This window comes from Portunus trituberculatus, chromosome 14 (genome assembly GCF_017591435.1).
Source record: "Portunus trituberculatus isolate SZX2019 chromosome 14, ASM1759143v1, whole genome shotgun sequence".
NCBI classification, from domain to species: Eukaryota; Metazoa; Arthropoda; class Malacostraca; order Decapoda; family Portunidae; genus Portunus; species Portunus trituberculatus.
Window position 1 is genome coordinate 12,084,184 of NC_059268.1, and position 22,500 is coordinate 12,106,683.

At 40.1% G+C, this 22,500-nt stretch overlaps 1 protein-coding gene across 1 annotated transcript in view; it reads right to left on the bottom strand.

Moving 5' to 3' along the window:
• LOC123503538 (whirlin-like) overlaps positions 1–22,500 on the bottom strand; it is a 305,666-nt gene that overhangs the window by 151,495 nt on the left and 131,671 nt on the right. Inside the window, 2 exon segments of the mRNA XM_045253385.1 lie at positions 9,412–9,420; positions 10,178–10,308. Coding sequence (XP_045109320.1) covers positions 9,412–9,420; positions 10,178–10,308 — 140 coding nt within the window.

A 22,500-nucleotide genomic window follows, 5' to 3' on the forward strand; every position in this document is an offset into this window, starting at 1 on the left:
TTGTTTGTGATGCATTTTCTTCTCTTTTCTTTTTCTTCTTTACAGTACATCACTTTTTTATCATTTCTTTCTCGTTTTCTTTCTTTTGTTTTCTTTATAGTTCTTTAATTTTTCATTACATATTCTTTTGTGTCTTTACAATACTTCTTTTTCTATTATGCCGCCTTACATAGCTGTGCTTTTCGCTATGTAATCTTCAAAGTAGACAGATAAGAACCGTTGATTCCTTTGATATTAATAAAATACATTTATATTCTGTCGAGATGTGGCCTTTATGTTACAAGATTACGTTTTTCTTTGAACTAAAAACATTTTTTCTTTTTTCCCAACTAAAGAAAACGATATTTTTTCTTATACATGAAGGTTTTCTCTGAAATGGAAAGATTATTTTTCTTTTAGAGAATACATTTTTTTAAGAAATAATTTCCTATAAAAATTAAGAAATCTTGTTTCTCCAGATTGCATAAAGAGTAAAATACTTCCAACAACACTCAAAGCCTCCTCGTAAGGAGGAACACAAACTAAGCTATCGATGCTATGAAAACACACGCTAAGCAACGATTATGCGTAAAAATCATTACAGCCAATTACACAATTATCAGTAATTCAAGCTAAGCACCACATCTCTGTCCTCCATACCAGAGTTATATATTTTTTTCCTCATTCGTGACACAAGACACTCGAGAACGTGATAACTACGTCATTATCGTGAGGGACACTAACGTTCCTCATACAAACCAGGCAGCACTCTTAGATCAGGCTATTATGGCATCTTTCTCTTAACAACCTCCACTCCGCCTGTCCAATAACGGTCAAGAATTAATAATAGCACTGATTCGATAATTTTAAGATTGAAATAGTCTATAGCATTTCTGGAAAGGTAAAGAATGGTTACTTCCGACGAAAAACAAAATCTTAAAAGCTATGTCTGATTTTCAATATACTAAAGATAGAAAGACGGATAAATACAAGTTTCTATTTGATTTACGTAAATAGTGTAGCTAATCACAAGCGGCCTCGAAAGGGCCTACATATTCACCCTTACTTATGCTTCCTCTATGTCCCTTTGTGTTTCTCTAAAAGGAAAAGAAAAGAAAAAACATCGTCAAAAGGCGTGGACGAATTTAAAAAGACATCAGGAATCCAAAGACCAATATAAACAGTGAATGATCGATACAGGAACACCCGAACATTGTAACAAATACCAGAAAATATCACTCAGCCCTGACAGACCATCGATTAAGAATGAAACTGGGAATATTATAAGCAATACCCGCTGGTCGGTCGGTCGCCGCAAGAAACTAATCTCCGCCTTTAATGAGTCATTAGTTAAAATCAGGAGGGACGATATTCGAGGCTCGGCCCATGTGACCTTCATCACGTGACCTTCATGAGGAATATCCATCGGCAGGACACGATATTCTGCAGGAAAGTCGTCGGTTGTATTAGAGTATCCTGAATGAAATTGGACACTTTATATGAAGAGAGAGAGAGAGAGAGAGAGAGAGAGAGAGAGAGAGAGAGAGAGAGAGAGAGAGAGAGAGAGAGAGAGAGAGAGAGAGAGAGAGAGAGAGAGAGAGAGAGAGAGAGAGAGAGAGAGAGAGAGACATTTAGGGTAGGACAAAGAACCAAACGAGTAAAAAACAGACAACCTGCCAGCCTGCAAACCAGCCACACACACACACACACACACACACACAACAAGAAAGGATGAGAAAGGGGCAGAATTTTCCACGCCAAAGTTACGTTTTCTGTTTGACAATGAACTTGGTGACAGACGATGGGGAGCCTAACCTAACTTACCAAACCTCTGTTCAAACAAACCCATCTTAACCTAATCATCAGAGCCGCCTAACTTTACCCTACCCTTCAAAGCCTCGAGGGTAGAAATGAAAAAGAAAAATACGAACACAAATAAAAATGTAACCATAAAAAGCGAATTTCACAAAAGAATTCCAAAGAGGCTGGGGAAAGGGGAGCGACTAAGGCGGGCGCTACTGGTGACATTGTGTGGTGTATATGGAAATGTATGCGGATTTAGGGGTTTTTCAGTCTCCGTAAGATTTCAGCGCGACACAAGGCTACGAGGAAAGGAAAATATCTGCCGCATTCCATACATGTAAGCAAGGAATATCACATTTTATAGCGCTGTACGGAGCTGCCAGAGGTACGTACGTGTTTCCTCAATGCCTCCCATTTTTTTTTTTTTTTTTTTTTCGTTTGTGTGTGTATATTTCTTAGTGATAGAGAGGAAAACGGAAAAAGGTACATGAGAAATAGTCGTAGAAATTGTTAGTAGAAAGAGATGAAATAAAAATACAGTAATATTACACATCAGTATACACATATACATTAAATGTTGGATACATGTAGTACGAAGGGAAAGGAATAAATGAACAGAAAAATTTATCGCAAAATTATATTAATATTTCGGAAACATAAAAAAAAAAAGTAATATTACACTTCAAATGTTCATATATATATATCGGTTATTTGATACGTATACCCTCGTAATGAAAAAAAACATTTTAACCTGGTATTAGCGCGAGTGATGGAAACGCAACTCTGTTTAGGTATCAAAATCCCTTTTCCATGAAGATATAACACTTTCCCATTCCCTCATATTACCTCACCAGTTTTCCATATTGACCATGCTTCTATGATAACAGGTTAGACTTTTCTGCACAGTACCTCGCCCAGCACCACATGACACTACCTCGATAAAAATACTCATCAATAAACAGCAATAACGTACATAACACTAACATTAAAGTAAACTCACGAACAAGGACCAAGCCGTGGCACTGATCCACGGCTTTGTGAACCAATGAGCGATGCATCAACATTAAGATTTTGGGGTTCTTGAGTCCAAAATTCAGTGGGATTAAAAGCTCTAACGAGTCTGTTTTCCGGGAGTTTGTTTTTCGATACCGGCTGTTAATGACTTCTCCCTTTCTTACTGGGCGAGAAGGAGGGAGAGAAGGATCGCGAGATGGAGTAAAGGAAAGGAAAAGGAAAGGAGAGGCAAAGTAAAGAATCTAAACGTAGAAAGGTTAACTGAACCATTGGGAAAGAAATATGTTGACAATTTTTTTTTTCGATACCGGCTGTTAATGAGTTCTCTCCTTTTTTACTGGGCGAGAAGGAGGGAGAGAAGGAGGAAAAGAAAAGGAAGGGTCGAGTAAATTTAAGAATCCAAACATAGAAAGGTAAACTAAACCATTGTAAAAAACATATGTTGACAATTTTTTATTTTTTCGATACTGGCTGATAATGAGTTCTCTTCTTTTTTACTGGACGATAAGAAGGGAGAGAAGGATCGCAAGGTGATGCAAAGGAAAGGAAAAGGAAGGGAAGAGGCAAAGTAAAGAATCCAAGCAAAGAAAGATAAACCAAACCTTTGGAAAAAAAAATATGTACACAAATTGTGACATTCAACATTTACAAACAAGGAAGCAAATACCTGAGAAAGAAAAACTAAAATTCTTTCTCATTTTCTCTGTACTCAAAGTTCGTTCAGACTAACTTGACGGCTAAGAACCTCCTCCTCCCCTTACTCTCTCCAGGGACTCGTCAATCATTGGCTGCGCAGTATGGACTCCACCCCCTGGGAAGTCTCCGATTGGTTGAGTTTGGGAGCGACTGCAACAGCGACTCCCTTCATTGGTAGATTCTCGATGGTGAAAAAAGGTACTGAATTTTTCGATATCCTAATGCGAATATATGTCAGAATAATGATGTCCCTCTTTTTCTTTTCTTCTTTTTATTAGTAATTCTATATTTTCTTCATCCCATAACGAAAGCTGTGGAAAAAGCTATCTGTTTTAAATGCAGGCCTTTTCTTTTAGCATGTAACAAATGTTTGGGTCACACATTTCTTTGGTTTTGTCATCTTTGTGTCTCTCACGAAAAATATGTCACTTATTTTATGCTTGAAACTGCAGCGTGAATTACTTTTTTCTAATATTTACATTACTACAACTGACACCATTGAATAAGAGACACTGTTCAGGCTTCATGCACACACACCTACAAAATATTTCAGTTCACAGCTAAAATCAGCGAGAATAGAGCACCATAAAGTAGATCTACCCTACATCACTAATGAGGCACCATATTGAATATCCGGTACAATGATCTTCACCGTTGTAAGGATATCAATCGCTGAGGTGTTGCCGAGACGTGCTACACCATTAATCTCGTCAATCAGAATCAGACACCGTGAGAAAAGTGTTCTTGATTTTTACTCCCTACTGAATAAAAACTCCAGGCATCACAGGAAGATCGAAAGGATTTTAAAGGAATTAGAGACACCAATCACGAGAAACTCAGGAAGATCGAAAGGATTTTAAAGGAATTAGAGACACCAATCACGAGAAACTCACAGAATATAAAAGCAAACCCGATGACAGAGAACAATGAAGAGTGGCGACAACAGCAAAGTGATCTGAAGGACTCTAGGAGATATTGTACGTTAAATAAAAAAAAATCTAACTAATTGTTTCCTCCCAAAGCGTTACAGCAGCTGTGGTAGTTTCATTTAGCTAACACAAACACGATGGCAAAGAACAGGAAAGTGTGGCGGTAACAGCAAAGAGATCTGAAGGACTCCATGTGATCTTATACGTTAGATAAAAAAAATCAAACTAAGCTATAAATTTCTTCTTCCCAACGCGTTACAGCAGCCGTGGTAACTTCATTTAGCTAACACAAACACATTGAAAAATAACAGGAATGCGTGGCGGTAACAGCAAAGTGATCTGAAAGACTCCATGTGATCTTGTATGTTAAATGAAAAAAACAAACTAAGCTATAAATTTCTTCTTCCCAACGTATTACAGCAGCCGTGGTAGATTCATTTAAATAACACAAACACGATGACAAAGAACAGGAATGCGTGGCGGTAACAGCAAAGTGATCAGAAAGACTCATTGTGTGCTGATATCAAAGGATCAAACTAAGCTATAAATTTCTCCTTCCCAACGTGTTACAGCAGCCGTGGTAGCTTCATATTAGAGGGAACAGTGACAACTACTATACTGCAACGTAAGGTAGTGATCAAGCTCCCTGTTGTTTCTGTATTCCCACCTTTTTCTAACTTATTGTATGTTTTTTATCGCTATTTGTACCTTCCCCTTTCTTCTTCCCTTCGTTCCTGTGTGAGTAACGGAGAAACGTCAAGTCCAGTTTCACGAGGGGAACTTTCCACTGACTTGCGTAATGACGGAGCGGACAGCCTTGCCTCAAAGAAATGGCTTAATTTGAGAGCGACACAAACTTTAGCGGTAATTTGATTAATGGTGATTAGGTCAAAATAGCGACGAGCCTCAATTAATCACCAACACCGGAAGAAAAATTGCCAAAGCAAAGCATGACGTCAATAAGTAGTTGCTTTTTTTTTTCTTTTCTTTTCTTTTGATCATAATAGTTGCATTCATATTTTTTTCCTATTTATAAGGAACACCTTAGGTAATGTGTAACTTTCTTTAGAATGGGTTATCATTTATCGTTTCATATCGATCAAAATATTCGCATTTGTATCTCGTATAAAAAATCATTATCTATTCAAATTGCATCTCCTCCAAAAGTTGCAAACGAAATTTAATTATGTTTGTTTTCTTGGAAATAGCAATATGTGATGAAAAGTAATGTGTGAGGAAAGGAAAACAATACATTTTGAAATATTACAATGCCTGAAGGAGAAATGTATGACCACAAAAATGTTTAGTATATGTCAGGAATTCAAAAGATGTGAGCAAAATTTGCAATGAAAGTTGCAGTTTTTATCTGGAAATTATGACATTAAAAAAAACACTGGGAACAAACTTAAAAAATAATATTAGGAATATTGCAGGCATGGTCTCTTGTAAGGCTGTTAATATACAAAGTCTGCATTTGATTTTGAAGTGTAGGCAAAGTAATTAGTAAATGCATAACGGAGGGAATAAAACGCTTCATGAAAATAATTAAACATACAAGCTGCAGGTATCTGCACACACTTTCATCCTGATTTTAGCTTCACGTCTGCCGCGCCAAGTGTACTTGCGCCCAACAAATGTTTGGACTGCTGTGGAATTTTTGATAAACGTTAAAATCAGCTCTGGATATGAACAGAAACGTTCAATATAAATTCGAAACAGACGCAAATACAAGATCAGATTACCGAGCAGCTGTTTCAATAAACTCTTGTTTCTAAAAGATTACACCAGCGAGTGCATCGAAATGCTGTAAATAAATTTTATTATTTTGCTGCGGATTCATAAATAAAATATAAAACAGATAAGTAATAAACTTTGTCCAACAAAATCAGAACAAATAACAGAAGCTTCTCCAGAGATCAAGTGGTCAGTGACAAAGAGAGCAAATTCTTCCTCTAACAAGAGAAAAGAAAAACTCAACACTCGGGACAAAATCGGATCATCTCGAGGACCTGATCACAAAAGAAATTACATCCATCTGGGTCTTTCCTCTCACCAGAATAAAAAGGCAACCAATTTACAATAGATTTTCTCAGAACTCAAACAATTCCTTGAAAAATACACACATCACCATTATTGAAGAAAACTAAAACGTTGTACACCACGAAATGACAATACTCTGGGAACAGACAACACTTAACTCACTATTCTAAATTCCTCACCTCTGCAGGAAGGCTTAAACTCGTATGCCAGACGGGGAAAGGATAAGCGTCGAAATGAGGGCTTAGACAGTTGAGCTCTCACCGCGACCTTCCCTCTAAACCCCTTCGCGTGTCTATGGTCACCACAAAGCCACCAGCAGACGTCCTTTCCCCTCGTCTCCCTTACCCTTGTTTCAGCCGTCCTCCCGCCAGCAGAGGTTACCATTGTGTCAGCCGCACTCTCGCCTCTACACTGATTACCGTATACCACAATCACTATAAGGCACTGTGGTTCTTGTAAAAAGATATTCTCCCTACAAAGGCCAATATAGTTCATGAATTGTCAGTGATTTACAAAGGTATGCTACCATTTCTCTCTTTCTACTTTTTCCTACCCCTGCTAATCAAATTTATCTTTTTTTTCTACAGCTTCTCCTAAAGTTGTTTTCTCTCTTGTCCAACTACTCTTTCTTCTTCACCAAGCCGACTACTTCCACTATTCCGTCCCCTCCTCCGGTTCCTTCTTCTCCCCTCCTCCTCCTCCTATTAATTACATCATCATCCTTGCCTGGTGTAGTTTAGAGCAGGGAGAGGACACGGCGAGGGGAGGGGAAGGAGGAGCCGCAACCCTGACTAAACCGAAGGCAAATTTAATCAAGTGGTTGAGTTGCGTGCATCGAAGGCGACCCAAGAAGCGATGAGCGGTGTCTTGGAAGAGTGGACGGCGGAAGGAGAGGGATATTTGGTCGTCTGTGTGTGTGTGTGTGTGTGTGTGTGTGTGTGTGTGTGTGTGTGTGTGTGTGTGTGTGTGTGTGTGTGTGTGTGTGTGTGTGTGTGTGTGTGTGTGTGTGTGTGTGTGTGTGTGTGTGTGTGTGTTTAGAAACGCTCTACTTTCTCACCACGTCAGTTTTTAAAAATCATAGAGATAATTAGCTATTACACTCTACACTATACGACACATTAAAATTAGCAGTAAAGAATGTTATAAGCACATTTTTCCGTACAATATGTCAATGTTAAACATCACCACCACCACCAACAGCAATAATCACAACAACATCAAAATCAGCACCAATATCTACAACAATCACAGCAATAACAACAACAACAACAACAACAACAACAACAACAACAACAACAACAACTATTGCACCACCAACATAAACTCTATGATGATGAATTACAATAATAGTGATTGTGGTGATGACTACTAAGATTCTCATGATTATGCTCATCAAACCCCAATCAACTAGTTAACCAAAGCTTCTACAACAACAACAACAACAACAACAACAACAACAACAACAACAACAACAACAACAACAACAACAACAACAACAACAACAACAAAACAGAAAAATCGCTTTCCACATTTGTCGAGGAAAACCAAAACTGTTCTCCGTCATTCTATAAAAATATACAACAAAAAGTTAAAAATTCACAACAACAACAACAACAACAACAACAACAACAACAACAACAACAACAACAACAACAACAACAACGACAACAATATCACCATCACCGACATTTTTTCATACTTCTTTTTATTACACACACACACACACACACACACACACACACACACACACACACACACACACACACACACACACACACACACACACACACGTTGATGAAGAAAAACAAGAGGAAGACAAAAGTGCCAAAGATAATTATGAATTCATAAAAGTAAATTAGGAGGAAGAAAAGGAGGAGGAGGAGGAGGAGGAGGAGGAGGAGGAGGAGGAGGAGGAGGAGGAGGAGGAGGAGAAAGAAGAAGAGACACAACAAGAACAAAGAAGAAACATCTTTTCACACACACACACACACACACACACACACACACACACACACACACACACACACACACACACACACACATTATTAATACGGAGCTACAATTTTGAATCTGGGGAAACATATAACTTACGTGTACATTCATGGTACATACATACAATACATAAAATTTCCTGGGCTAGCCTACGATGCTTGTGGCCTTACGGGAAGATCATTAAACATATACTCGTACCTTGAGAGAGAGAGAGAGAGAGAGAGAGAGAGAGAGAGAGAGAGAGAGAGAGAGAGAGAGAGAGAGAGAGAGAGAGAGAGAGAAATTAAATAACATGAATATAGATAAACAAACTAGGAGATGAAAAGAAAAGAATTTAAGAACAAGGAAAGAGAAAATAGATGATTAATATGAGAGATGGAAAAAAAAACTGGGAAAAGAGAAGAGGAAAGTTCGAGAAAATGTTAATGCGGAAGCAGGAAGACGAGGTTAGGTAAAGAAAAAGATAATAAAAAGATAAGTTGAAGTCTTCCTGTGTGGACAGACACGAAGGATATTTTTAGAGCGGTCAATAGCTGGAGGCTGTGACAGACTTGAGAGAGAGAGAGAGAGAGAGAGAGAGAGAGAGAGAGAGAGAGAGAGAGAGAGAGAGAGAGAGAGAGAGAGAGAGAGAGAGAGAGAGAGAGAGAGAGAGAGAGAGAGAGAGAGAGAGAGAGAGAGAGAGAGAGAGAGAGAGAGAGAGAGAGAGAGAGATTGACTCACCAACTGACACCAAAAGACAGAAAGAAAAAACCAGAACGAGGAAAGATGTGAAAGAAAAAAAGGAAAGAAGGGAAGAAAGACAGTCAGACAGACAGACGGACAGACAGACAGACAGACTCACCAAACAGAAACTACTCACCCATCATCACGTCACCCATCATCACGTCACCATCCACGTCATCACACACAGCCAGCCAATCACAGCGAAGGGGGGGTTTTGTGTGGGTGCATTACTCACCAAGATAGCCTGGGCAGGAGGAACACAATCCAATCAGGGGTCTAGGTTCAAATATACATTTCCCCAGATTACAAACTAGCCTTACGATTACAATGTTCCTAGACGGCAAAGTGGGGGGGGGGGCCGGACTTAAATGGGAGAAGGGGGGAGGAAGGGAGGTCTGGCTGGCGATGGGGTGGAGTCTGGAGGGACTAAAGGACTGGGAGGACTGGGGGAGCAGGACCTAGGCATTGATCTCTGTTTGAGTGTAAGGTAAGTAAACATGTCTAGACAACACTTGATCAGCAAGCAACATGGAGAGACAGGCCTAAGAGGTTCAGGGTTAGACTAGTGGCTCACTAAATCAAAAATACATATCTGCACTGAATTTTTATTTTATGATAGAATATGGAATCTGCAGACCAGGGTGTGTGACAGGAGGAGGAGGAAGACGGGTATGAGGAGGAGCAGGAAGAGGGGGCAGGAGGAGGAGGAGTAGGATTAAAAAGAAATAGGATAAAACTAGATCTTTTATGTCCTATTAAAAAATCAGCGACAAGGCGGTTTCCTTGAGGCGCAGCGCTCAGCGGTCAGCAGTCACGGCACACCAAACAAGCACACCAACACACAAACAATGCAGAGAGCAAGTCCACCAAGGTGATTATGTCACCTTTATGTGAAAACCACAGCAAGAAAAATAGAATGAAGAAGCAGCAAGAGCAGCAGCAGCTGTAGCAGCGGCACCAACATCAGCGGCGGCAGTCAGCGCTGACAATGGGTTACTCACAGCGATGGCCTCGGTGTGTGTGACGGACGAGAAGTTGGTGTTGTCGGCAGCCAGCAGCAGGTCCCCCGGCCTGAGCCCCGCCCGCCACGCCGGCCCGCCCTGCTCCACTCGGGACACGTACACGCCAATTCCTGTGGGAAAGAGAAGCGGTGGTGGGGCGAGGCAGCGAGGAGGGAGTGCCGCAACACAGTTAGGAAACAGGACACCAGTAAGGATTTAATTACTAGGAACACTGCTGGTGACATCCGCCGCTGTTATTAACCTGCCTGACTACGCCCACCATAGCAAGTCCCTGAAATTGAGTCCTACACAGTGTACGTAAAAACACGAAACTCGTGTCAAAGTTTTGTATGAATAAAGAATGCAATTCGTGGAAGATGTATATCATAACTTACAATTCAGTAAATATGCCGTGTGCTTCAGACATGACCACAAAAAGGTGAATCCGGCAAAAACAGGACACTAAATGTATCTGAAATCGCAACACGCCTAAGGATACAAACCGGCAGTGCTAGCAACTGTTCTTATGACACACGCCAGACAGTCGACTTAGTTGCCAGAACGTCTTCAGCCATAGGTAGACATCAAACCTTTTATATCCTTAATTAGACAAGAAATGAAGTAGCATTTCTTCTACTTTATAAAAGAAAATGAACTAACCCCTGCCTTTGCCAATTGAAACTTTTATATTTTCCTCTGTAGATGTAGTTCTCCAAAAACGCTGCTTCCATAACTGAATTATCACTAACGATATATCAGACTTTCCCGTCCAGGTCTGTGCCGCCATAGCTTTATTTCCGATTAACTGAGTGCCGTAATAAACCTGCTCTGTCTTTTTTTGCCTTCCACTATTATGCACGTCATTTACGCTGTTATGGAGTTATTGGCGCGACGTGGTGCATGAATGATGGCAGGAATTAATAGAACTTGTGTGTGTGTGTGTGTGTGTGTGTGTGTGTGTGTGTGTGTGTGTGTGTGTGTGTGTGTGTGTGTGTGTGTGTGTGTGTGTGTGTGTGTGTGTGTGTGTGTGTGTGTGTGTGTGTGTTTGTCTGATTTTCTGGTCTCTTCCTTTTATAATCCATTTTAATATCGCCCACACTAATTTCTAAAACAATTTCGTAATAGAGCACACGTATGTACCTCTCTCTTCTTTGCGTGTTACTCAACCCCTTCAGCACTATGACGCGTTTCCATATTCATTCTGGTTACTATTTGATGATTTTATACAGCTTCAGAAAATTGAAATAGTGAAGACTGTGGCCATTATTAATCTTCTGACCTCCATAGACCCTTCCTAATGCCAATAAAATGGTCCAATCATACACAAATCTCAAGGTGAAAATTTGTTCCAGTACTGAAAGGGTTAATATGCACGTGATGAATAAAGAGCTTCATTACCTATTATACCACCCTAAACATTCCCAACTCTTCCTAATACCATCTTCTCACGAATATGTATCTTCCATTGAAATACGACAAAATTTTCCCTTATTCGTAATCCTGCCTTCGTAATGGTAAGTAGATTAAGGAAAGAGGAAGAAACGGTAACAAAAGAGAAAGAAACACATGATCTCGAGGAATCACCAGAAATCTCTTCCAGTTGTCCCTCTCTGTCCGCATGTCCTTCCCCGCGTCCCCGCCTCTTGTTCACCCCCAATACTTCCACGGTTAAACTGAGCAACGACCCGTGCCAGTCTCTTTCCCAAACTTTATACGGGAAAAGTCTCTCTCTCTCTCTCTCTCTCTCTCTCTCTCTCTCTCTCTCTCTCTCTCTCTCTCTCTCTGTTCCCCAGCACGCCGCAAAGAAAACGAATCTTTACCGTGCTGAGTTAAGGGAATACTCCGTTAAAAATAATCCTCAGGTCATATTTCCTTTTCCTCTTCACTGGACCGTAATCTAAACTACACAAAAACCCCTTCGATGAGAGACTTCCATATTTCCCGGAGCTCCCTAGAGAGGCTCACTGAATGCATTACACACTGACGGGGAGAGGCGATGGAGCAGACTTGGTAATTTCGCTATGGAGGTTCCGTCATTTCGCTGTTCATGTAATTGGGTATTGCAAAGTGTAATTGGATATACGTAGTGAGACTTGATTAATCCGCCTTCCCTGCCTGATGAGAAGCAGCAGAAGCCGTAAAGACGCAGCAGAAGCGCGCTCTTTATAATCTCTACGCAGACACATACACACTCAAATACAGACAATCCCGGGAAGTCAGACACAGCAGGTTACCAAGGCGGAATATTAACTGGACTAGCCTTCGCTCTAACACGCGCCAGGAATTTCTATTATCCCTAAAACTTTACTTGTTTTTTGGTACTTCCTTCGCCTACAAGAGACAACAGTTCCCGGAAATTATTACTAGAAGAGGAATCCACTAGTCTACCACACACGGAGCCACCCAGCCAACCACACACACTTTAAGGATTTGGAACACGCGGCCACGAATACAAAAGGAGCGTCGGAGGAGCCTTTCAAAATTTCAGATGAGCCATTCAAGTAAGACGATCCGCCACGCCACTATCGCCGTCAGGAGGGAAAAAGGATGGAGGTGCAGGAGTATGGCCCTACCCCTCCCTTCCCTCCCACATACCCCCTTGTATCCCTTAATCTCTTCCCTGCCTTTTCTCTGTATTCTACCGCCATCCCACTTCTCTCCCCTGTTCCCTCTCTCTTTCTCTCCCTCTTCCGTATTATCGTTTCTCTGTCAGGACGAAGCGAAAAGAGCAAGCGAGACAGACGACCATGAAAGATGCATGCAAGGAAGGGAAGCGTAAATGAAGGAAGGAAGAGAAATAAGACAAGAGGAACAAGGTGTAGGAAAAGAAGGGAATGTAGACAAAATATAGGCAGTTGTGTTGATGGAAAGAAAGGGATGTAAGCAAATAATGAAGAAAGAAGGAAGGAGGAAAGGATGTGTGTGTGTGTGTGTGTGTGTGTGTGTGTGTGTGTGTGTGTGTGTGTGTGTGTGTGTGTGTGTGTGTGTGTGTGTGTGTGTGTGTGTGTGTGTGTGTGTGAAGACGCGATATCTAAGACACACACACACACACACACACACACACACACACACACACACACACACACACACACACACACACACACCAAAGCAAGACCCTCAAACACACAGGTATCATCCCCTCCAGCTTATTAAAAAATCTCACAGCCACCCCTGCCTTTTTGAGTAGGTTTTCTATGGAGCACGGCGGCCAAGGGATACTAAATACCACCACAATGAAATATTAATCCAAGCCACGCTGCATCCACGGCGTCCTCGTACTTCCTCTTATACAAGCACGCTCGTCTATTCTTACGTACTTTACTTCTTATTCATTCTTGTATATACAGAGACTGAATACGTAAAGGAAGGTGCTTCATATTTAGCACTTCATTACGTTGTTTGAAAGGGGTTTCTTTTATATATGTATTTATATTTTTTACGTAGTTTTCTCTAATGGTTACGTTATATCCTACATGTTCCACACAAAATACAAAATAAAAACAGAACTTCTTAAACCTGTTGCACTTCCAAGTTCTTGATTTTTTTTTTTATGTTCTTAATATAAATTGGTTCATTTCCCGATAATATCAAATGTCTAGCCAATTTGTAGACATAAAATTCACTGGGCTTATGGTTTTCGTACTTAAAATAACTGTATTTTTGTATATTCTTTCTGGCGTGTTGCAGGTCAGTCAGGTGAAGCATAGGAAGTGTGGAGGGGAGGTTAGGGGACGCGAGTGTCAACCTCTTCAGTACCATGACGCGTTTCCATATTCATTCTGCTTAATATTTGGTGATTTTATACAGCTACAGAAACTTATGTGGGGGATTAAAATAGTGAGGATTGCCATTAAGCTTTTGACCTCCATAAACCGTTCTTAATGTCAATAAAATGGTCTAATCGTACACAAATCCCAAGGTAAAAATGTGTCCCAGTATTGAAGGGGTTAAAGATGAGCAAATTTTGGATGTAGTTAGACAGTAAGAGTGTAAAAGTGTAGCTGGTCAAAACTTTCTGGGTGTAGAGGAAGTAATACAGTAGAGTGTGAGTGTATATACTGCACGCGTGGCTAGCATCCCTCCCTTTGCTACACCCTCTGGCACAAAGAAAGGTCTGGACGGCACAGTATCACGTAAGTAGTACATCAAATTAGCCAAGTAGGAGGAAGGTGGGTTATTGTATTACCGCCGAGAGCCTCACCGGTGCACCGTGATCTGATTAGTGGAGGGGAACCGGGAATACAAAGCACATAGGAGCCTTTCACGTGAATCATGTGTTTGAATGGAAGGACTTGCTCGAGACAGAACATGCGAGGTGAACATATTGCCATGGTTATGTTGAGATGGAGAGGGGCAGAGGTGGTTGATGAAGCAACATGCAACTTTATGGAGAGAGAAAAGAGAAATGAATACAAGTGAGGTCAAAAAATAACATGAGAAAGGGAAGATAAGAGGGAAACAAACCGCTGAGTCTGAAAGTGTAGTGTTGGGAAAGAGGAAAGACAGAAACAAATTTAAATGTATGAAAAGAGTCTTAAAAAGGAAAGACAGGGTGAAGAAATCCAAAGAAAAAATATGAAAAAAGCTAAGTTTTGAAAGGAAAGTGAGGGGGAAACAAATCCCAGAGCCTGAACGACAGACGGTGTAAGAAGGAAGACAGGGGGAACAAATCTAAAAGTCTGAAAAAAATAGGGAGGGAAGGAGAGACCAATGATAGCACAAGACAGTTATGATGGAATTTTTAACAGTAATCCAAGGCAGCTGAAAATAATAATAATAATAATAATAATAATAATAATAATAATAATAATAATAATAATAATAATAATAATAATAATAATAATAATAATAAAAATAATAATGATAATAATGATAATAATGATAATAATGATGAGAAGAAGAAGAAGAAGAAGAAGAAGAAGAAGAAAGAAGAAGAAGAAGAAGGAGAAAGAAGAAGAAGAAGGAGAAAGAAGAAGAAGAAAAAGAAGAAAAAGAAGAAAAAGAAGATGATGATGATTAATATGACCCTTTCTAATCATCCCAATAGCATAACATAACAGGAAAATAATGAGAACTGCTTTCGATGGATTGCTTAAACATTCAAGAGCGAAACAGCACTATACCTGCCACGTCCCACATCAGCAATGCTTACAAAACATAAGACATGAATTCGTTTCTCTTACTGGAGTCTTAAACTGATACTGTAAATATATTTGTGCCAATACCCCACTAAACACTAAAATATTGAGTTATTTATTGTATCAGAGAGAGAGAGAGAGAGAGAGAGAGAGAGAGAGAGAGAGAGCAACGCATGGCACCTAATTCACGACTCCAATACCCCAACCCAATCATTCTACCTTCTCCCCCCAGGCTGTGTTTCTCGCCTGATTTAGCGAAGTGTCCCCAGCACGGCGCGAGGGACCGAGGGAACACTGGAGGAGGTAATGTTGTGGTCAATAAACGCGTCACACCAAATTCTCTTGCACTGTACCTATTTTCTACACTCAATCTCGTCTGAACTTCTTAGACACACTACGAAGATCAAGAGGACATCTGATACAATTCTTCAAGCGGTACTGGAGATAAAACAAGAGTGAAGTAAGCAAAATTCAGTAACTAAGAAAGAAAATAATGGGATCAGGTTGAAAAAAATGTTAGATTAAAAAATGAGACGGAAAAGAATTGCTTCTCATAATAGTAAATGAATGAAATGGAATCAGTAATTAGGTAGTTAGTGTTGAATCATTAGGGAGATTTTACAGGATCATTAGGCACAGTTATGGATGAAAATGATGGTTGGAAACAGGTAGGTAAGTTTAATACAGGGATTACTTGAAACTTCACCTATTTTTTTTTTTTTTTTTTTCACGTTCATGCTTGTCAGGATTTGTGAGGAAGGTTGTTGGCAGATCTGATCCTTTTATTGAGCTTACTATTTGATGATTTTATATGGCTCCAGAAACTTATGTGGGGATTAAAATAGTTAAGACTCTGACCATTAATTTTCTGACCTCCATAGACCATTCCCAATCTAAAACAAATGGTCCAGTGATACTCAAAAGTCATGGTTAAAAATGCGTCCCAGTACTGAAGGGGCTAAGATCACTGCTAAGAGGAAGTGATCATAATTTTATACCCTACTTCAAACGACGCCTATACTTACTGAAACGAAAACTGTACTAATTATAACAACTGGACTAAATGAAATAAGATATAACGAGTACAAATGACGATAAATGATGATACAAAAGAAGGTAAAAAGGATAAGGAAGTGGAGGAATAAGAAGGGTGTAGATGATTATTGTTTTCATGTCAGAGATCCTTCTCTTTGTGCCGAGCGCATAACAGAGGTGATTATCTCTGGCATGGAGCTATACATTCCTCATACTTTCTCTAACCCTAAAGCTAAAAAGCCTTGGTTTAACTCTGCTTGTTCTCGTGCTGTCAATGATAGAGAGGCGGCTCACAAACGGTTCCGTAGCCATCCAACTGCTGAAACTCATGCCCTATATATTTCTGCCCGTAATCATGCCAAATCTATTCTCCAACTTACTAAAAACTCTTTCATCAATAGAAAATGTCAAAGTCTTTCCAATTCTAACTCCTCTCGAGATTTCTGGCATCTAGCCAATAATATCTCTAACAACTTTACTTCTTCGTCTTTCCCTCCTTTACTTCATCCAGATGGCTCTACAGCTGTCTCTTCTTTTCTAAAGCTGAACTCTTCGCTCAAACCTTTGCTACCAACTCAACTTTGGATGATTCTGGGCATATTCCTCCTACTCCTCCACCCTCTGACTACTTCATCCCTAAAATTAAAATTCTTTATAAAGACGTTTTCCTGGCCCTCTCTGGCCTTGATTCTCGGAAGGCTTACGGTCCGGATGGAGTCCCTCCTGTTGTTCTCAAAACTGTGCTTCCGAACTCGCTCACTGCCTGGTCAAACTCTTTCATCTGTGTCTCTACTTCTATTTATCCTTCTTGCTGGAAGTTTGCTCACATTCAACCTGTCCCTAAAAAGGTGACCACTCCAATCCTTCTAACTACCGCCCTATAGCTTTGATTTCCTGCCTTTCTAAAGCCTTTGAGTCTATCCTTAATAGGAAGATAATGAGGCATCTATCAGCTCACAACCTTCTCTCTGATTGCCAGTATGGTTTCCGTAAAGGCAGATCTACTGGTGATCTTCTTACTTTCCTAACTGAATCTTGGTCATCCTCTTTAGGGACTTCGGTGAAACCTTTGCTGTCGGCCTTGACATATCGAAAGCCTTCGATAGAGTCTGGCACAAATCTTTAATTTCTAAACTACCCTCCTACGGATTCTATCCTTCTCTCTGTACCTTCATCTCCAGTTTCCTTTCCGATCGTTCTATTGCTGCTGTAGTAGACGGTCACTGTTCTTCCCTAAAACTATCAACAGTGGTGTTCCACAGGGTTCTGTCCTATCACCCACTCTCTTTCTATTATTCATCAATGATCTCCTAAATCTGACTCAATGCCCTATCCACTCCTATGCTGATGATACCACCCTGCATTATTCAACAGCGTTCAACAGACGCCCAACCCAACAACAATTAAATGACTCAAGGCGAGATGCTATAGGACGCCTAACTTCTGATCTTTCACTTGTTTCTGATTGGGGCAGAGAAAACCTGGTTTTGTTCAATGCCTCAAAACTCAATTTCTACAACTATCTACTCGACATAACCTTCCAGACAACTATCCTCTCTTCTTCAATAACACTCAACTTCCCTCTCCTCTACATTAAACACACTCGGTCTATCCTTCACTAAAAATCTAAACTGGAAATTTCACATCTCTACTCTTGCTAAATCAGCTTCCAAGAAGTTAGGTGTCCTATGGCGTCTTCGTCCATTTTTCTCTCCTCCCAGCTGCTTGCTCTGTACAAGGGCCTTATCCGCCCGTGTATGGAGTATGGCTCTCATGTCTGGGGATCCACACACAGCTTTACTAAACAAGGTGGAATCTAAAGCTTTTCGTCTTATCAACTCTTCTCCTCTAACTGACTGTCTTGATTCTTTAAGTCACCGCCGCAATGTTGCATCTTTATCTGTCTTCTACCGCTGTTTTCATGCTGTCTGCTCTTCTGAACTTGCTAACTGCATGCCTTCCCCTCCTGCGGCCTCGCTGCACAAGACTCTCTACTTCTTCTCATCCCTATTCTGTCCATCTTCCTAATGCAAGAGTTAACCAGTATCTTCACTCCTTCATTCCCTACACTGGTAAACTCTGGAACTCTCTACCTGTGTCTGTATTTCCACCTGCCTATGACTTAAACTCTTTCAAAAGAGGAGTGTCAAGACACCTCTTACGTTAACTGGACCCTCCTTTTAGATTTTTTTGTTTTTTCTCTACTTTCCTCTTAACAGGGCCTGGCAACCAGCGGGATTTTTTTTTTCACTTTGTTTTCCCTTGGCCAGTGCCCTTGTAATGTAAAAAAAAAAAAAAAAAAAAAAAAAAAAATATGTGGTAATACTAGAGGTAAATAAAAAAAAATAAAAAAAAAGGGTTTAGGTTTGAAGTATGAGGAGTAAAACAGAAAAAAATAAAGAAAGGAAAATAAAAGGTAGAAATAAGTGGTGTAAAGATAGGGAGATAACTATACCTGCAATTATTCTCTCTCTCTCTCTCTCTCTCTCTCTCTCTCTCTCTCTCTCTCTCTCTCTCTCTCTCTCTCTCTCTCTCTCTCTCTCTCTCTCTCTCTCTCTCTCAACATTCGCTCTCAAACTTGACTGACTGATTTATTTGTTTTGTTTTCACGTTTTCCTGATTAACTGCCGTCACAGGAGAGAGAGAGAGAGAGAGAGAGAGAGAGAGAGAGAGAGAGAGAGAGAGAGAGAGAGAGAGAGAGAGAGAGAGAGAGAGAGAGAGAGAGAGAGAGAGAGAGAGAGAGAGAGAGAGAGAGAGAGAGAGAGAGAGAGAGAGAGAGAGAGAGAGAGAGAGAGAGAGAGACTTAAAATATATCAAGCTGATCTCTTAATTTAAATTGATTCGTACCAAAATTTCAAAGGGACAATTGATTCGATAGTTTAATTGAAGCTTCAAGTCTGGGCGATTACAGGCTTACTTCAACGACTTTATTATGTCCAACTGTACTGCTGCTGTTGTGACCGTCCCCTACCACCGTCAAATATTACAGAGTCACCCTTGTCAGTTACAGCAAAGCACTATTCCGTTGTCTCTATTCCTTACTGTGATAGACACTACGAATATTGCAAAAGCCAAAAGGAAATTCAAGTAGATAGGAATTACAGACATACAAAGATTATACAAGGAAAAAAGTTAAGGGGAAGAAATGAAGGAAAATTGGTGAATCGTTTTAATTTTTTCCACAGTTCATCTTTCCTTCTATAATTACATGCGAACTGAATGTCTGTTAGTCTTATTTTGCTTTTATGCTCACAAACGTATGGATGAAAATGATCAGAGGAAATAGATATGTTTGATAAAGGGATTGCCACGTATAGGCCTAGTGGCTACATGCAGCTCCCCTTTCTTTCTTATTTTTTTCATGTTCAGTCTGGTGCTAATGATTCTTCTCTCTTTCTACGCCGCCTGATAAACGCTTTCAATAAGAACCTAATGGACCATAATCCCTCAGAAACTAAACTCTGCGTGACCTTCAGCTCAACTTTTCTCTCTTCTTTGCTGCTCTCAACTTCTCTCCACCATGAATTCTTTTATCTCATCTCTTGCTAAATCGATTGCAATAAAGTTAGGAATGTTGTATCGTCTTACATGTTTCCTCTTGCCCCCAGATGTTTGTTTTACAGTGAAGCTTCCATAAAGGGAGCGGGCGAGGACGGCTCCACACAGATAGCCCTTTTTAAAATTTATATAATAGTCTTTATTCTCCTCACTGATCGTTATCGTTAAATGGACGTTTAGTCTCTCACAATCCACTTTAAACTGTTTTCCAGCTCTTCTGCCGCTGCTTGTCACAGTTGATGTTCTTCCGGGCAAAATTCATTCCAACTTACTGTTTCCAGTGTCTGACTGTGTTTTTTTCGGCTTTCTAACGATTTGGACTCTTCCAAGAAAAATGTGAAAAACAACTTGGGAACCAAATGACCCATACTATTTCTTGGAAAGTTTCCATTTTTTCTACCCGCATTTGGCAAGTTTTCCTACTGAGGCTGTGCTGCAGAGCCTTCGTCTCCTTCTATCTTGGAAAATGGTAAGATCTTCTGTTTCTATCAATAAGTTATACGAATGAGATTTTCCAGTAACAGCCTGCCTGATATAAAGAACCACTGAAGTCTGTTTACCAACGGTTGGAACTGTAAACAAAATTTAGATATATTTCCATCACATGTCCTTTGAATCAAATTGTTGGTGAGAGCATGCCTGTCTGATAGAGCTGGATGTTCAATCTGTTAAGAATTGGAATACTTTAAGTTAATTAACCGGCTCTACGAGAATCCCTTTAGGATATTCATCAAGAAAAATAATAGTTATTCTATTGCTTTATACTACTGTTACAACAATAAATCCAATAAGCGTCCACGCTGATTTAATTTTGCATACAAAAGCTCCTGACTCAGCGCGGAACGCAATAAACCAGCCATTGGTGCTTCCATTCGTGGGTTATGATTTTCAGTTTATAAATTACATACTCCAAACTGAGTGGTGTTCGAAGACGGCACGCCGAGACTCCACGTGAGGCAGGCTGTAAGGGTAGAGGCGGATATTGGTCTAGTCTAGTTGTATATCTAAAGAAAGAGCTTCCCATCTGGAATCACACCCTGTACCCCACAGCCAACACTCTCTCCAGAATAAACGAAACCAGTGAAAACCATGATATATTAAAAATTTTCATGAATGCAATGAATATGTTAGAATTTATACATTGAATTAGGAACAAAAGGAATAAATCAGTGAGAAAATTGATAAATATCAGAATAAATGAAGAAAGGAAGGAACAAATATGGAAACTGTGTAAATGAGTGAATAAAAATGCATTTGAATAATTTTTCCAGCAGCCGGGAAACAACCACCCACACCCTAGCACTCTCACAGTGTTCTCTCAACGACCATCACGTGACCCTAAAACGCCAATCAAACCATGTCAGACTCACGTGACCGAGTACGCTCTCTAAGAAGTATAACCACCTTGCTGAGTGTTACTTAGCCACGTGTTGCCAGGTGCTTCGCGTAACGAACACAGATTGCATGCTTTCCAACACGTGCACCAGTCTGTAATCTTAGCTACTCTTCCAGTCTATAAATGTCACTACCACTGACGTCCTATTACCTACTAAGAACTCAGGTACAGTTTTCCCAAAAAGTACTGATAGTTATTTTAGAATGCTAATAAACAGAAAAGATTAACAGATAGATGAAATATTGAATAGTTTAATACTGAAATCAAGAACTGAACATGTAATACGTAGATGTAGTTACCAGACATTGCATTCATATCTGACAAATTCTGTGGAACCAAACACTAATTTAGGAACCTACACATCTACTGAAGGAGAAGTGGCATATTCCTCTGCTTCACCTTCCAAACACTTTCCATTCACATGACCTGAATTGCAACAAGACATGAAGAGTTGTTAATTATGACTGCGAGCGCCGTGTGAGCGTTAAATTAATCAGTCACTTGAATCAGTCAATCAGTCAGTCACTTAATCATTCACTCAGTCAGTCAATCCGAGAGATAACTCAAGCAAAAGAGCAGCTAACACCAAAATTAAATCTCTCCAAACTACAAAAAGAGATACAGCAAGAAAAAACCAAGAACGCGAAGTCAAAAAATAGACAGCGTGCGAAGAAACTTAATCTTCTCCACCAGAAAAAAAAAAAAAACTAGGAAGAGGTGGTGGATTTAAGAGGCCAGTGGTGGTTACGAGGCGCAGTGTACTAAAGGTGGTATTACCTGGGATTAGGGAAAGATGCACCGTGATTACTGAAGACTGTCTGAGCTGGATTAAAGTGACTGGTATCTTTTCCTCTCCTCCCGTTGGTTGGCAGAGATACTAACGTCCGAGAGAAAAATTTACTTAGGTGACCGATTTTATGTTGTTGTTGTTGTTGTTGTTGTTGTTGTTGTTGTTGTTGTGTGCGATAGTGGTGGTGATTAAGATGATGATTCTTTTAGTTATCTTATTTTATTTCCAGACTGGCAGACATAAAGAGAGATGTAAGATATACAAGGAAAAATGTAGAAGGAAAAGCAAAAGAAGCATAGAGAGATAATGTGTGTGTGTGTGTGTGTGTGTGTGTGTGTGTGTGTGTGTGTGTGTGTGTGTGTGTGTGTGTGTGTGTGTGTGTGTGTTCCTCGATCTCCTAGACGGT